The sequence below is a fragment of the Ornithodoros turicata genome, chromosome 2 (assembly GCF_037126465.1).
Source record: "Ornithodoros turicata isolate Travis chromosome 2, ASM3712646v1, whole genome shotgun sequence".
Lineage (NCBI taxonomy): Eukaryota > Metazoa > Arthropoda > Arachnida > Ixodida > Argasidae > Ornithodoros > Ornithodoros turicata.
The window spans coordinates 25,546,915-25,563,947 of record NC_088202.1 but is presented as its reverse complement, the minus strand read 5'-3'; the positions used below and the strand labels follow the sequence as shown (position 1 = coordinate 25,563,947).

Sequence of the window (17,033 nt, the reverse complement as noted above, 5' to 3'; positions counted from 1 at the left end):
GTTCCGGTAATGGAAAGGCTGTTACACTGCTTGTCAGAAGTAGGCGCCTCATGTGCACACCTGTGCGTTTTACTGACACAGTGTCCAGCCGAGGGTGGCGAACATATTTTCGCTACCGTTTCCATTTTCGTAAGTATTATATGTTTGTTTCAGTTATCTGTTTCTGATGTCAGCCTTTCAATTTCGATTCCGTTACGTTTCCGCTACTGGTTCCTTCCTTCCTTATTATGGGTTTAGAGTGGTCAGCCAGACGGTTCCGGTAATGGAAAGGCCGTTACAGAGCTCCAGCAGCACAACTCGCCCAGCTCTGTCAGCACCCTCTTTTGCACAAGTGGTGCTTCAGTGTCACGCGTACACATTAGCAGAGCTGTAGCGCGGCAGGTTTCTCTCCCACAGCCGTCGGAAGCCGTGTAGACGAAGAAATGACGAAGAAATTCGCACTGCCGAGATCGTAAATTCAAATTATCTACGTTCCCGCTTGATCCTGGCCAACCAACCAGCCAGGGACTGTCGTTCTTGCGCCATCTCTTGCGAAAGCGCCCGAGGCGGCTACCACTCTTGCCCCCCCCCCCCCCACATCGTTACTATTTCGTCGAGATACGCTTAACCCTCAAGACTTTTTAAGAAATGTAGGAACATGTCTGTAGTCACCAGTCACTCTGAGTCCAGCAACTCAAGATAATGTCGCATTCATAAACGGACGCTCTCAGTAATTACTACCCTAGCCACGATGAATTGAAAATGAAATAAAGAATGGAATAAAAATCGTGTGCTTTTATCCACGTGCTATGGTGGAGTATAGTCCTGTGATTATGTCAAGACGTTATGCGGACTGGGACCAGGTTACCGAGGGAAGCACCCTCGAGATCCCATACTGCGTTTTGTTTCCATGCTCACGTGTAGTATTTAAAGGGACTGTCGCATCCGGAACCGTGGTTACGAATCCAATACCAATGTGTTCGGTACACTACCACGAGCTATTTGCCAAATTTTCTCCTTCCAAAACGAACCGGGTGATGAGGATTCGAATTTAAAAGATCCGGTTTCGTTTTGATCCTCGAAAGCGCCAGCGCCAACAACATCGCGTGACGCAAGGTCGAATCTGGCTAATCCGCTGTGAAGGACGCTGTCGTCTGCCGCCAAGTCTGGGGCTGCTTTGTTTTTTCCGGCACGTCGCCCGTATTCACATGTGATACTTTCTAGTGACTCGGATACTATCGCTACGCTTGCATCCTTCGCGTGGGATGTCGTTTGGAAACCGACGCAGCGTTCCCGACTCCAGGAAAACTTCCTTCGAAAACCTCGATGTTTGATTTCGCACGCCAAGGATACAGCTACAGCCAGACCACAGACGAAGCGAAAGTTGGAAGCAGCTACATCACTAGCGGGTATCCAGATGAAGCAAGGAGTGTTCATGCTGTCCGTGTATGCTCCTCGCATTTCACCGATAATGTGTACCTGGATGAGAACATCATGGAAGTGCAACTTGGATTGACACAAAAAACAAAAAAGGAACGAATTGAAACTTGACGCCGTTCCGACAGTGTTCCACGAACAAAGCGAGCCAGCAACTTCGACAGTAAGTCACAATGTCTATGTAGTTTCCCAATCGGGTCTGTCACTCTTGCGCGTGAGTAGCACTTAGCAGCAAAAGACGAAATCGGTACAACGTAAGGTATCCCCTAACCTATGATTAATAACTAGATAAATAAAATACAATAAACAAGTTCAAGTGATGTCATTCATATGAACGTGATTGACTTTTCTCGTTGTCGGACGCGTTATCATGAAACTTTCACTGTTACTGAACCTGTGACTTTTGTGGAATGTGGTAGACATGATTCATTTTCATGTGTATTAAAGCTGCAGGCAGTTCGACAGGGTCAAGCGCAAGTGGTACGTATATTACTTAAATACATATAATGTGTTTACAATTTTTGGACACAGAACAATTCGCAAACTATGAACCCCGATCACTAAAAGGAAGAACTGACGCTGTTTGTGTGCTGGTGTTAGAAACAGGCACTATACAAACAGTACCTCTGTCTGTAACATAAGCGCCATAACCCACTTCCCAGTTACCTTTTATCTCTCTGTTTGTGAACTGTTTGTGTGCTGTAGGGCTGCGGTTTTTGTAGCCAACTTGAGGTGCACTTTTGACGTTCTGTGTTATAGAAGGACCAGGTGCTGCTGATCAAGTCCCATCCATCCATGAAACGGCATCAAACAATGTACGTGTGTGCACGGCAATTTTGCTGAGAGACCTGGTTTTTACACTAATGCCTTTACAACGCCTCTGACAAATTAGGATCTTCCAGAACAGTGCTTTCTTCATCCAAGTTCAAGAAGTAAAGAGAATGACTTCATGGCTTCTACTGACATCTCACAGCTACATGCCAAGACAAAATAACTTGACAGCAGGAAATGAAAAGAAAAAAAAAAGGTCCGTTTCAGGTCCACCCAAATCTTTGTGCAGAGGCTGACAACAACAACGCTATTGTGAGATGATGAATGATGCTGATGCAGCGTTGAGATTAAGCCCTTGTTTCCTTTTTTACAATGCTATACATTACTGCTGGTTAAATGTAAAATGATGCACCTACCTCCAGACATTAAAGGGGCTACCAGAGATGTAGTGTCAATTCAACAGAAAACCTGCATGTTCTACGAGGCACTGTCACATAAGCATTGGCCAAATTTGCTGTCCTGTGAGCTTTGATAGGATATGCCGTAGATAGTAAGAGGCCTCTTACTGTAAAAGGGAGGTGCATTAATCGAGTAGTGGGGTCTGAGGCATGAGGGCCATTTCAGGATGTACAAACCCTTCTAAAATTTTACACTTGGTTTGCCCAGAGATCGATCCAGATCCCCCCCAACACCCCGAGTTTTTTTCCTGTGTGCCACTGTTATAATGAAACCGTCCAATGTACTGTCCAATCGTCCCGTTTTCATTGCAATTGAAGTACTTACAAAACTGTTTATTTTATTTTTTATTTTTGTGAGTCCCCGCTTCAGATTCCAAGGGACATTGCCAGTGTGGTGCACGCTGATAACTGTCTGTGCATAGCAAATAATAAATATCTGTGCGTGAAGAGTTGGATGTGGACTTGTGCAATGGCTCTTGAATGGACAACACTCAGTCAACACAAAGATTTATTCACATTTGCGTAACTTATTGCCTGTCATTATAATAATTATTATAATACATAGACAAGAGGTAATGCTCTGCCAAGGATCTCTGAAGTTACAGTCTTGAAAGCTGTTTTCAAGACAGTGGTGCTAAAAAATTGGATCAATGTCAGGTATCAAAATTTGTTTTTCTGTATCAAGGCAGAACAATCTTCCGTGGGAATGACAAATTTTGGACATTCCCAGAGAGATGTATCACTTACTATGATAATGAGGTGTAACTGTACCATTAGTGAGTTATGAAACGTTACCTGAAATTATTTGACGTGTTATATCCCTTACATGCTATAATACTGCCAACGATAAGAAGCATTACACTATCATTAAAAGTATAACTGTCACTTATGGCCAGGTAGTTTATTGCTCCTGCCGATTCCTTTGCACTTCTCAGGATTACTGTGGTAACACAGATTCTGTTTCACACTTCTCAATTGGAAACTACGCAAGTCTATTATGGTGTAGGTGTGAACAGGAAATGAGGCACACTAAAGATGATAGTCCTGATAGGACCAGGATGGAAAAACGTTGGCGAATCATGCGGACGACACACCCAGGTATCTATCGTCTGTTTTTCGGTTCAAGGAATCTCCAAACTCAGCTTGTAAACACACAATAAGCAGTGAACCTGACGTAGCTGTAAAAAGAAAGGACACTTTCCTAAACACGTAGCATAGTTAATTTCCTGACAATCATTATAATTCTAACCCGGCCCTTGAGTTGCACAGTTGGTTAGAGCCTTCGTAACTTTCATGGGGCATTCGTCGTGTGTGCAAACAACGACGACAACTACGAAAATAAGGATTGCTCGACGTGCCTATCTATCGTGGGCACAGTAGGCGAAGACTGTGATCGTCGCTGCAATACTGTGGTAGATACACCACTAGAAGTTCTGGCCGATGACAGGGAGCTGGGAACAAAGTGTGATGCGTGCGTGTGGTGCGTGCCGTCATTGCACAACTCTACCACTTCACCAGCACTGCAGCATATAGGTACTCAGCCAGTTCCTGAGGAACACAGACGCCGCACAAACACTTGGATTGTTTCCTGCGTCGTAGTGTGAATGTCACGGGATCAAGTATTGAGCACTCCGATCATGAACGTACCTAAAGCAGTGGTCCTGAGGCTCGTTCTGTTGCGCTAACGCAGCTGCGGCACGTACATCACCAGCGACTTGCAGAATAAGCGGATCCGTCGAATATGGGCCGTCATCAAACATGTATATTCGTCACGGGAGCTATTACTAAAGGCATTTGAACAGCACGATTCGCCACTTCCGCGTTCCGAGTCCGCCATCTCCGTATGTGCCTTCGCCTTCGTCTCCCTGACCTTGCTCATGCAAGCTGCAAGCCGCGGGGACTCCTCTGGCTCGCCGCGTTCTTATTGGTCAGATTCCATGTGACGTTGCTAAAGATTCTCAGCAGGGAGTTCCGCTTGACGCCCGCTTCCGTCGTCTGCTGTAGCGCCGCTTACACACGAATTATGCAAAAAGTATTCCGTCGATCGGAACGGGACTTTCGGAGTCATGGTCAGTGAAGGACGGGGAATCTAATTTCACTGTGGTTTCGGAATCGATCTGTGGTCGATGCGACTGTCCCTTTAAAGCATTACAGGGAATGGAGTTATCAAAATACAAAAACAACATGAAAAGTCACTCAAATGTCATCGGACAACAGGAATAGCCATTACCATTTTCCTTTTGTAAGCGGGAATAGCAAGTCGGCGGCTGGAGCCAGGCTAACCTTTCCCCTCTTTCGTGTTTTATTCTGTTTTGTTTTGCAATAAACCTATACCCCCCCATTACCCGAATTCAATACCGGAAGATAATTTTCATTTCCATTTCTGTTTCCGGTAATGGAGGACCGTGGTAATGGTTGTCGTTTCCGTGATCGTTACCATCTCCAATTTCGGTAATATACCGTTTCTGTTTCCGATATCATTACCGTTACCTTTCCGCGGATAAAATAATTACCCACGACTAGAGACCTTGTACAACGACGCACGGAAAGAGCAATACGCTTTACAAACTGTTTTACCGCTGATCATGGGCGTGGACATAATTATAATAACTGCTGTGTTGACGTCTTCAACGACGAGTGACCAGCACCTGTGCAGAGTATGGTTAATGTGTTTATGGTTATTAATCAGACAACGTGCCATGGGAGATACATTTGTATACCAAAATATAAATTTCGCTGGGCAAATGAGCGGCAAGTACACACTTCTCGAAGGCAAATGGGGCGTTCCCGTTTTGTAGCAACAGAACACATTGGAGTAGGCGCTGTATCGTCGTTTCTGAGCACCAGACGCATGTAGCTTTGCTCTGGTTTCATGTCATTTCCATGTCAAAATTTGGCGATTTATATCTCAAAGTACGTGCTCGTGTCATGATTTTCGAAGAGATTGTGTTTTCAAGTAATTCTTGCCTCCAATCCTGCTATCGCAACCCCCCCCCCAAAAAAAAAGAGGAAAGAGCAGCTAGTTAATTAATGAATTTTATGTAATCAGTCGTAAGCAGTCGTTCAGCAGTTAGCATGCGCATTTCCACACGATGTCCGCCTGACCGCATGACGCGCCAGCGAAAATGGTATCAGTGCTGCCTTCACAACCTTTTTTACTCTGCACAAAATAAGAAATAAACAGCTTGCACAAACCTTTAAATGTCAACACGTAAAAAAAAATCGCATTTAGTAGGCATTTGCGCAGTTCATACCCCACCACCACATTGGAAACGTCTCCATTGGCGTTCGCACGTGCAGCCGGCAGCAAACCGGGATCAACACGAAGTCCATGGTGCAGACAAACGAAGACAGACATCAAAAGTCAGGATGGCTAGATTGTCCTGGGGGATTTCAAGTGCCAGAAAAGACTGACATGTAGAGCTTGGGACGAAAGTAAACGGAACACGGCAATGGCGTGTAGCTTCACTGCTCTGACGGTGGTGGTGGTGGTGGTGGTGGTGGTGTGTGGTGATAGGGCTTGCCGTTGTCGGCCTCACATATGTGGGCAACGTCACGACTGGCGCCCTGGGGGAATGTGCGTCCTGGGCCGACTTCTACGGGCCGACTGCTCTGGCACTCCGCTGGTTACCTGGAGGAGATCGAATAAGAAACGGCTATTTTGTTTATCTCTGAGTATGCGTGTCCGCTTCTGTTTACTGCTACGGTGTCGCTCGAATGGAGAAATGCGACACCCCTGTGTTCCGCAAACTTGTGTCCCAAGCCGTATGAGACGTATGTATAGTGCTCGCAACTTTAAAGCAACCTCCTATGGCCGCGACCTTTCTACGACGAGCCCTGGGATGGCTGCGAAACGAAAGCTGGGGAAATCTTCGGGAAGACATTGCAGCATCTCTGTTTTGCCATTATATCTTTAAGATTATTGTGCAAGTTCTCGAAATATCGCTGTTTCGTAATTAATTTTGAAAATACATGAATAGCGTTGGTTCTGAAACCAACATCATTCGATAGGGCATTCATTTGACGACATTTTCGTAGATTGCAACACACTTTAAAGTGACAGCTGCCAGCCACAGAAATATATTTGTGAAACCACCGAAAATAGTCACTTTTATGGTGGTGGGGAAAGAGAGCCCTGAGGTGATCTCCATAATTTCCTTTGCTTCTGGGTGTGGCATGTTCTGCGACAAATAAAATGAGCTTCTCCAGTACGACCTGCAGCGATCGAAGGAGGATACGTCGTTACCTAACGTACCTCCCTCGCAGGGCCAATCATGTGACCCATGACGTAGACCGGCGCAGCTCCAGCTGGTTACATTGACTTCTCCTGGACACGGCCATATTGGAAGCACAGCGCCGCCGTCTAGCCTAGGCAGAACGTTGAAAACTGTTTGCGGTCCAAGCCAGAGAGAAGTAGAGCATACGTACCGTGTGCTTCCTCCACGATATCATGGTATTGATTTCTTCCTTTCTGGCTTGTGCAGGATGCAAAACCGCTGGGTGTGAGGCTAGCTGGAAAACGGGGTATAAGCAGTGCGTGTGCGGAGATGAAAACAACGAAAGAGTTGCCAACGTTACGAAAGGATCGTATCGCCCGTTTGCTTTCTACGTTTTTATAACATCTTTCTGCGCGATCATACAGCTAACAGCAAAAATATTTTTTATGGTGACTTATGATGTACAGCTTGGCGAATGAAACAGCGTTTGGAACCACGCTAAATGGCGTCTTGTTACTCCTTTAAAGGAGCGGTCGCGTCCAGGAACGCTTCTATGAAAGGGATAGCACTACGTGCGGAACGGGTCGACGATCTACTTGGCAGATCTTTCGTCCGAACAGTGCTTAGTCATTAATTAAACGAATTTTAAAAGTCATGCGCCGCTTCCGCAGCTCCAAAGGCTTCGGCGGAATGACATAAACTCCCAAAGCGAAGAAGTGAGAGGGCGCCGCCCAGAGGAGAAAGACGCAGTCCAGATGGCCCATACCACTATGAGACGCGCGCACGGCCGCGGCATTCATTTTCTCATGGTTGCGCCTGCCTTAGGGAGTGTCTTTTTCTCATTTTACCAGAGAGGGAGTTTCGGAATACTCTCAATATCCCCGTTCGATTGTCCTCCCTCCGCTTCTGCTCCAGAAGTATTCATTAAACCTTACTTCGTGGTTTCACTTGGATGTGTGTGATTCGTTCTACATGCTTACGTTGAGTTGTGTTACTACTTGAGAGAAGTGGATTCTCCCGAAAGCAGACACTGCGGTGCTGTAGAAGATCTACAGCGTTCTTCTACATTGCCCACACTACCAACCTTCCCGAACCGTGCTGTCACGATTCCTTAACGACCTGAACTCTCGCCCCTTCTGTTTAACTGCCTCTCACAAAATTGCTTGGTCCCTGGCCACATCCAACCCAACAACGCTCTGCCCTGAAAGCTCCGTAGACATTTCTGGATATTGTATTGTGAAGGGGCTCATTATTTCACTCTCCACATCAGCACAAGCAATGGGATAGAGTATCTTTCCTGGCGATGAGACTCCCCATTCATCATCTCGCAATAATGTTCTTCTTGCTGTTGTTGTACCTTCGAATTCGACGGTGTCCGCCAATATCAGAGGACGTTGTGACTGCTCTTGGGCACCAATAAACCATCATATCGTTGGAAGAAATCCGCGTGAACGCGCATTTCTCAGCTCATAATAATCCTTCTGTTACTTTCAGGGTACATATAACATAGCCAGATAACTTGTCTCAGATTCAGCTTATGAGCGATGCAGTAGTATCGCAGCCGCTTGACATTTACTTTTTCTGATGTTTATTTTCATTGCAATGGCTGAGATGTCAAATGGAGGGTGGGCGAGATCGGTCTCCTATATGCCTGTCTTCCGCTGAAATAATGGCAGTTGCCTTTGCATCGCTATTATTTGTGACGCTCTAGTGTTGTTGGTGCCATTAGATGACACATATTTCCCCTGATAAGAGACGCATTGGTCCCTCTTCGAAACGCCGCTCTTATCATAGGCTACGGATACAGTAGGTACGACTCTGTGTGTACTTTATGATACGGGTGCTTCAGAAGTCGAGGTCGGCTTCGGAACTCACTCCCAACGCAATAGTTTCGAGTGGACGGGACGAGCATTTTACGCAGCTACGGAAAACCAAGAGGACATGAGATCGATATCCACGTGTTCCACTCCCTTGTGGGTCGCCGTGCTGTTATTGAACGCTGCGGTAAGCCTGTTCCGATTTCGCATTGTTGTCCTCAGTGTGTATTCGGAGAAGTAGTCTACTTGGCAGACAGGTTTCATAGATTTAGCTTCGCGGTGTTAAATGATGCAGGCATTCCTGAGCACATAAGCCACAGAGGTGCCCTGTACTCTTTTATCTAACAGGCGGACGGTTTGCAAAACCCAGCACTTCGTCCTCATTACGCGCAATAGTCAACGCCATTTTGAAGGTATCTGATTTTGTTTATCTTCCGTTTCGGCGCTCGCCGACATATCCCCATCGGCATAAAATTAAGAGTCTAACGCATTTTACCAGTGTGAATTGTACAGCATGTCTTGGTTATTGCATATTTCTCCTCCAAGTCATGCAACATGATAGCGTATTCCTCATAGGGTTATTATTGAGTTATAGGGCGTGTATCGCATTGTCCCAGTGAGTCCCAGCGCCCGCCCGTTGCCCGATGTGCGGGAGTGGTCAGAGGTCCGCGGCCTCATGTGCACATCTACGTGTCTTACTGAAACAGTATCGAATAAAACTAATTGCCCACGAAGAAAGAACTTTGAAAACGACACAGAGAAAGAGCAATAACCTTTACAAACAGTTTCACCGCTGATCATGGGCGAGGTCATATTTATAATAAAAGCTGTGTTGACGTCTGCAACGACGAGTGACCAGCACTTGTGCAGAATGTATTGTCTTTAGAGTTATTAGTCATCATGAGAGGCTTTCGGGGATATACAGCAGGATTGGGGATACAGCAGGATTGGAACCACTCCATTATATGAATTTGGAACCACCATTATATGAACGCACCCTCTGTTAAAAGTCCTGAAACAAGAATGTAGTCTGCGACATAAATCTGTATACCGAAATATAAATTTCGCTGTGCAAATGAGCGGGAAGTACACACTGCTCGAGCGCAAACGGGCGATGGGCGTTCCCGTTTTGTAGGAAACAGAGCTCATTGGAGTAGGCGCTGTATCAACCTTTCTGCGCACCAGAAGTACGTAACAGTGTTGTGGCTTTAGGTCATTCCCATGGCAAAATTTGGCGCTTTATATCTCAAAGTACGTGCTCGTTTCACGATTTTCGCAAACATTGCTTCTTTGAAATAATGCTCGACTACAGGATTCCCCCCACCAAGCAACTAGTAAATTAAGACATTTTATCAGTCGACCAGTACTTGCATGCGCTTTCGCACAGGGTGACCGCATGACGCGCCAGCAAAAATGGCATCAGTGCTGCTCTCACTACTTTTTTTTTACTCTGTACAGAATCAGAAAGAAACTCTCAGTTTGTACGAGCCGTTAAATCGCAACACCGCAAAAAATCGCACTTGGGCAATTCGTACCCCACCACCACCATTGCAAACGTCTCCATCACCGTTCGCACCTGCAACCGGGAGCAAACCGTGATCAACAGGATGTTTATGTCCAGATAAAAGAAGACAGGCATCAGAAGCGAGGATCTGGCAAGATTCTGCTGGGGAATTTCAAAGGCAGGAAAAGATTTCCATGTGTGACACATGTACAGAGCCCTCGCACCTTCCAACCAATCTCCCATTGCCGTGACCTTGCTCCGATAAGCGCTCTGCTAGCAGCGAAACAAAATCTGGGGCAATCTTCGGGTAGACATTGAACGTGTCTGTTTTGCCACTAATATCTTTAAGTTTATTGCGCAGATTTACGATAAAACCCTGTTTGATATGGGGTAATGGTAATGTGTGAAGTCCGGATGATGAAGGCTCGTCATTTCACTAAGTCACGACACTGCGACGGTCACAGAGACGTAAAAAGAAGACTCTAGAATGGGGGGGGGATGTTTTATTTTTTTTTCTTAAGGAAAAAGAAAGGAGGATAGCATATGTGGCGATCCGCGACCCTCAGGCTTGACGCTGCACCGCACATAGCCAGATGAAAATAAAAGGGTAAGTGGCAATACAGAAACGTTGCAATGTCGTCCCGGAGGTTCTTTCTCTTCTTCTTCTTCTTCTTTTTTTTTTTTCGGTCGAGTCTCTTTCCACACGTGTTAACAACAAGCGACAGTATGTCAACATCCTGCCATCCCCGGAATGAACATGAGTCAGACCCGGTAATAATTGCGATGTTCGCCGCCAGCCGAGCGCTTATCGGAGCGAGGTCACGGCCACGGGAGATTACTTGGAAGTAGCGAGCACAGTACATACATGGGCGGAGAGTTTTCACTCTGCCCCTTTTCGTACACAGTGGCTGGGTACGGTGTCGGGGATTCCGTGTTGTGACGTTGTGCGGCAAATGTTTACAGGACTCGCATGAAACACGCGATTTTTAGGATATCTGTCGAAACGTTCACCTTCATTGTCAGCAGGGTAGACTTCTCGGAGGGGCGTCTGGGAAAATCGGGGAGGGGAGGCGGGCAAGACCTCCTCAGTCGCCGCCTATGTGTACATACGTAAAGAACAGGCACGTAGGATTAATGCGTTTGCATCAATAGAGAACACAAACGGAGCCTGGGAAGCAAGCACGTACGGACGACACAGGCGGGTCTGTGTCGTCCTTATTTGCTTGCTTCTCAAGCTCAGGCTGCGTTCTACGTGGATCTCGTCCAGCATCTGGCATGCGCCTATGCCGTCCTACATGGTGGTGGTGGTGGTGGTGATAGGGCTTGCCGTTGTCGGCCTCACGTATGTGGGCAACGTCACGACTCACGCCCTGGGGGAATAAAGCGTCCTGGGCCGACTTCTAAGGGAACTGTGCCGACATATGCCATCCTACGACATACATATGACATATGCTATATATGACATACTACTATGACACTACTACTATATATACAACATATGACATATGCATTCCTACATCTGCTACATGTACATGTATGTCACTTCGCACCAATCAGAGTCTACGGCCCTGGAAGTCAGATTTACAAACACGAATCGCCTAAGACGTCGCAGCCTGCGAAGCGTGTACGATAGCGGTGAGAGCACGATTCACAAAGCTATCGTAATGGAGAGAGGACTACGCAGCGAAGTACGGCGCCATCTTTCCTCGTAAGACCGCTCGGAAGCTCTTGCAGGAGTCCGCCGTGAGTTGCGAATGTACACTTCGTTATACCTCCTTCGTGCGACTGAGTTATGTCAGATTCCGTCTGTTGGGTGGCGAATATATAAACTCTGTTTGGCAACACTGTGCAGCTCTCTCTCTCAGGCGTTCCAAGTGGCGCGGCGGTTGACTTTTTCGTTATGTGTGTAATCCAGTTACATCCTATAAAATAAAGTTTGTTACCGAACGTAACACCGTCGTACGAGCTTTTTTGTGAATCCGGTCCCTGATCTTCAAATTGTCGTTGTCCCGTAACGCGCGTTAAACGGAGACTTCGCAACCTTCGTATTCTCACAATCATCTACACGTGGACGGAATAATTGTGAAATATCTTACTTGAAAACGAAGGGAGATCATAAAGACGACGTTTAAAATTTGGAGAGTCTGGCCTTCCACCGAACGTCAATGGAAATACTTCTTACTTTTCCTGGTCGGCCAACGACATCGTGCATTCGTCATACCAATCCTGCGCCGTTTCCTGACTCCTAGGGAAGCAGATGACCGCTGTTTCTTTCCATTAGTGTATGAGCATTCTGATCCCCAATCTTCGTCCATTATTTTGTTTCCGGAGTGCAACACAGGAGCGTGGTATACTTCTTGTCAGCTCCATCCAGACTGACGTTAACGCGACGGCCTTGGGGGGGACTTGTGCTACCGTCTGTCGACGTTTCTGTTTCGGTTTGATTTCTTTCTAATTTGAGGCATATTTCGTCAGAAGAAATAACGTGCTTGGCAGGTATACAGTGGGTGTTATGCACCAACTACGATGTGCAGCGATGTTTTCTCCGATCGTTCCGAAGTCTCTCCTTAAAGTAGCACAGAAGTCATTTTTAACACCCAGTTTTCTTCCTATAAAACTGTTAAGTAGCCCACTAAGATGCACCATGCGAAGTAATTTACACCACAGTGTCATAATTATCGCAGAAATTGAATTTAAAATACGCCGCAAAAAGCGACCGTGCGCAACGGCGGTGAAGAGCAGTACTAGCCTGTGATCTGCCTGGAACCTCGCGCTGACGCTATAAGGAGAACGCTCGCTGATTGGCCTAGAGAAATGTTGTCTGCTACTCCGCTGTCGTCTGCTACTCGGCTGTTCGGGGTTCTGATAAAGCCTTTCACCTTGCTCGGTAATGCTTCGGCTGCTCCTTCTATCCGCAATTCTCCGGGAAAACTGGCAAAACAGGTTTACGGCGGCAAAGAGACAAGGCGCTGACCCCCACTGACCAGCAAACCAGAACGAGTCTCCTTATGCCGTCGTCGGTGACGTGCCATCATACCTCCTCATCCTCGTTATAGCTGGAGTGGCGAGTTAAGGGTGAAGGCGCGGAGCTATGTCTATGCGAGTTTTTTTTCTGGGAAAAAAATTGCACACATCAAAACCTTTCGCGCTATTCGGTATAATGACACACACACTTTCATCAGATGTCTTAATCTGAATTTTTTTTTTGATGGCCCTCTGTACTCCTTTAAATCCATCACTTCGCCCTGTGATTCGCCACGAGCTCTCGTTCGCTGGCGAATCGTAACGTCTATTTCAAATAGTGTATACGCGATTTCAAATCGACGGACCGGCTAATCCTGGTGGATGGCGAAACAATTGCAAAACATTGACGAATTAATGGAGTCACATTGAATATGAGGACGAATAATTCCGGGATAGGTTGCACAGGATTTGCCTACTCAGTGGCTGGTAGAAAAAAGCTAAATGCGTGATGTGGTAAATATAGGCTCAGCTTCGTGTCTTTCGAATTTGGTTGTCGAATTGTTGAAAAGTAAAGGTCAAATAGTTATTTTACGGACAGTTCGTTGATGACAAAGACAGCCTTCACATGACATCTATCACTGAACCCATTAATCCAGTCACGCTTCTTATGCCACACTTATCCCACACTTTCAAAAAGCCTTCCTAATATAACGTTCCATGCGCTCACTAGTGTTAGGCTGAGATTCACAGGGAGAAAAACTGATCGACAGGGACAGCAGTTAATGCTTCAACCCTTGCAACTATGTGTGTGTCTGCGCAGTGTGACGACATGTTGCACGCGCCGCAGAGTAGGACTGCGGGTAATTTGGACCACCTGGGGTCCTTTTGAAGTGCGCCCGAAACCCGGGAGACACGGTGCTGGAAGCAATGTTTACCTCCCCTACATTGTTTCGTCCGAATCTCAGCGGACGCTGCGGTGACCTCATCTTCACGTTAGGGTGAAGTGAAGTGAAGAAAAATGGAAGGAACTGAAGATAATCAAATATATTATCTGTATTCACGAATAAAGAATGACGTCTACGAACACTTTGTTTGAACTATTCAAGACACGACCAGTGGACGAACGACTATGCGCAATAACAGAATAACACATTTCTTGGACAGATTCTGGTAGACCATTTGCGAACAAGTTTGTTTTATAAAACAAACTTGTGGTGGTCATCCCGAGGCTTACGTATACGTAAGCCTCGGGATGTCAACGTGCATACCGACATCGTTTTGCCGAATTTCTGGGGAATGCTTATATGAAGATTGCTTTGAAGAAATGGGAGAAGCAAGAAAAACGAAATAAATATGAATTGGAACGTTAACAAAAAAGAAAAGAAGGTGAAGTTGAATTCGTCACTCGATTTTTTCTTATTGCAATCAATACATGCATACTTGTGTGTTGCGAAAAGAAACGATGTCGGCTGGAATGGTCCGATACCGACCGAATGGCATGGACAATTGTAAGGGCTCATTTTCAGCAGTACCCCGAACTTGATTTCCGCCACAACTGCGTCACCAGCCTGATGTTGGTTTGAAAAGCACAAAGTAATTCAAGAGCATACAACACTGGGGGGAACGAAAGACGAAAAACGCAGACCTAACTAACAGCTACATCTTACTTTTCAACCATGCACATTCATAACAGTCATTTGGAAATAAATTTGTTTTACGTAACAACACAAACGTAACAAACAAAAAACAACAAATAAAGTTGTTGTTTTTTTGGAAAGAAGAAACCCAACGTACCAACAAGGCGAAGTACATGTATCCATGTCCAAATAATCACAGTCATCAGGATTTAGCAAAATAGAGGATTCACTTCTGCAATTTTCTTTCAATTCTGGCGGTGAGAAATGCTTCAAATATTTATCTTTCTGTCCTGGAAGGGGAGCTACCGTTGTTTCTTGACTTCCTTGGGAATCTGGGTGCACCCGCACCGGATGACATGCGCACCCAGATTTCCCGACACTGTTCGTCATATGGTACACTTGTTTGTTTCTTTGCAAGGTGGTCACCCGGTGGTCGCTTCTGTATGCTGTTGACCCAAGTGTATTATCTGAAATGCCAGGCGGTTTCCCTCGCCTCTTTACGTCTCTCGTGCGTCGTTTACGACTTAGCGTCGCATTCACCCCTGCACTCCAGTATAGGCTGGGCCACAGCAACACGGCGCTGTGTACAACTTTTGGCTTCCCGGCAACAATCCGACACATTATACAAGACCGCAGCCAGTACGTATGCGAGCGACGGGCCTTTAAATGTCAACTTGAAATGCTGGATCAGAGGCCATTCAACATCTGCAAAGTTCTCGGCCCATGGAGTAACCCTACACATTAGTGCCGTGCACTTGGCGCTTTTCTTTCCTTTCTGAGGGCCACCGGCCTCCTTCAAGAACTGTAGGGATTTCCTTCCCTCGTCATCCTTTCATGTGAACCTTTTTTTGCAATGGGGTAGGGTCCTGCACTCAATGCAGGGAAACATGCCACATTATCATCATCATCCATTCATCTATGTTGTTGTTGTTGTAAGGTAAAAGCACTTGTATTTTTTTTAGTTTGCCATGCATACAACGTCCTGTGTGCCCAATATACACTCTATCACATAAATGGAGAATCTCATAGTCTACATTCTACTTGAAACACCAAACGGTTCCCTATGTCTCACATGCGGGTTTAAATTTCCTTGGATTATACATGATGGTTTTTTTTAGCCTTTACAGAATTTTTATCAAAAAAGCTATGAGAACAGCATATATGTCGTTGTTGCAGCTGAGTGCTACCGCAAGGCGGACATCATCTGTGCAACTGCAAGATGTCTAATTACCTAAAATTCTTTAATTACGTTTTTAATTCGGGGATTTCAGGAAAAGCGAGGTAACAGATTGAGAGACTATCCTACCGTAAATCCACTAGCCGGTTAACAAACCCTGAAACACATACATGCGCTATATATATATATATATAAAAAGAGGGGGGAAACGCCATTAAAAAAATAAGTAAATGATGCTAGACGTGTTTGAAATTCAAACTTACAGATTAAAATGGCTTCTATGGCTGCACGTAGAGAAACAGATACTCATTGAACGATGCGACAGCACCAGAGGACACGTGTTTCGCCGTGTTTTCGGCTCGTCGGCCCTGGGTAGCTGCGCATCGTTCGGGATTGGCAAACCAGGGGTCACTCAGCGAGCGATATACACCTGGGAGGGTTACTGAGCACTCCTCAATGCCACAGTGCAAGCCAGTGAATTATAAAGAGGGGGGGAAAGCCATTAAAAAAATAAGTAAATGATGCTAGACGTGTTTGAAATTCAAACTTACAGATTAAAATGGCTTCTATGGCTGCACGTAGAGAAACAGATACTCATTGAACGATGCGACAGCACCAGAGGACACGTGTTTCGCCGTGTTTGCGGCTCGTCGGCCCTGGGTAGCTGCGCATCGTTCGGGATTGGCAAACCAGGGGTCACTCAGCGAGCGATATACACCTGGGAGGGTTACTGAGCACTCCTCAATGCCACAGTCCAAGCCAGTGAATTATAAAGAGGGGGGAAAAGCCATTAAAAAATAAGTAAATGATGCTAGACGTGTTTGAAATTCAAACTTACAGATTAAAATGGCTTCTATGGCTGCACGTAGAGAAACAGATACTCATTGAACGATGCGACAGCACCAGAGGACACGTGTTTCGCCGTGTTTGCGGCTCGTCGGCCCTGGGTAGCCGCGCATCGTTCGGGATTGGCAAACCAGGGGTCACCAGCGAGCGATATCCACCTGGGAGGGTTACTGAGCACTCCTCAATGCCACAGTGCAAGCCAGTGAATTATAAAGAGGGGAAAAAA

General features: G+C 46.0%; 1 protein-coding gene and 1 long non-coding RNA gene across 2 annotated transcripts in view; both read left to right on the top strand.

Annotated features, from left to right (window-relative positions):
• The first annotated feature begins 1,212 nt into the window (after nt 1-1,212).
• On the top strand, nt 1,213-2,545 carry LOC135383239 (uncharacterized). Its single transcript, XR_010419767.1, has 3 exons — nt 1,213-1,579; nt 1,864-1,896; nt 2,176-2,545. It is a non-coding gene; the product is annotated as an uncharacterized LOC135383239 (long non-coding RNA).
• A 6,171-nt stretch (nt 2,546-8,716) lies between these two features.
• The window catches only part of LOC135385248 (uncharacterized), an 87,475-nt gene continuing 79,158 nt past the window's right edge, over nt 8,717-17,033 (top strand). Inside the window, exon 1 of the mRNA XM_064614453.1 lies at nt 8,717-8,866. Coding sequence (XP_064470523.1) covers nt 8,804-8,866 — 63 coding nt within the window. The 5' untranslated portion in view covers nt 8,717-8,803. The remainder of the gene's footprint in view (nt 8,867-17,033) is intronic.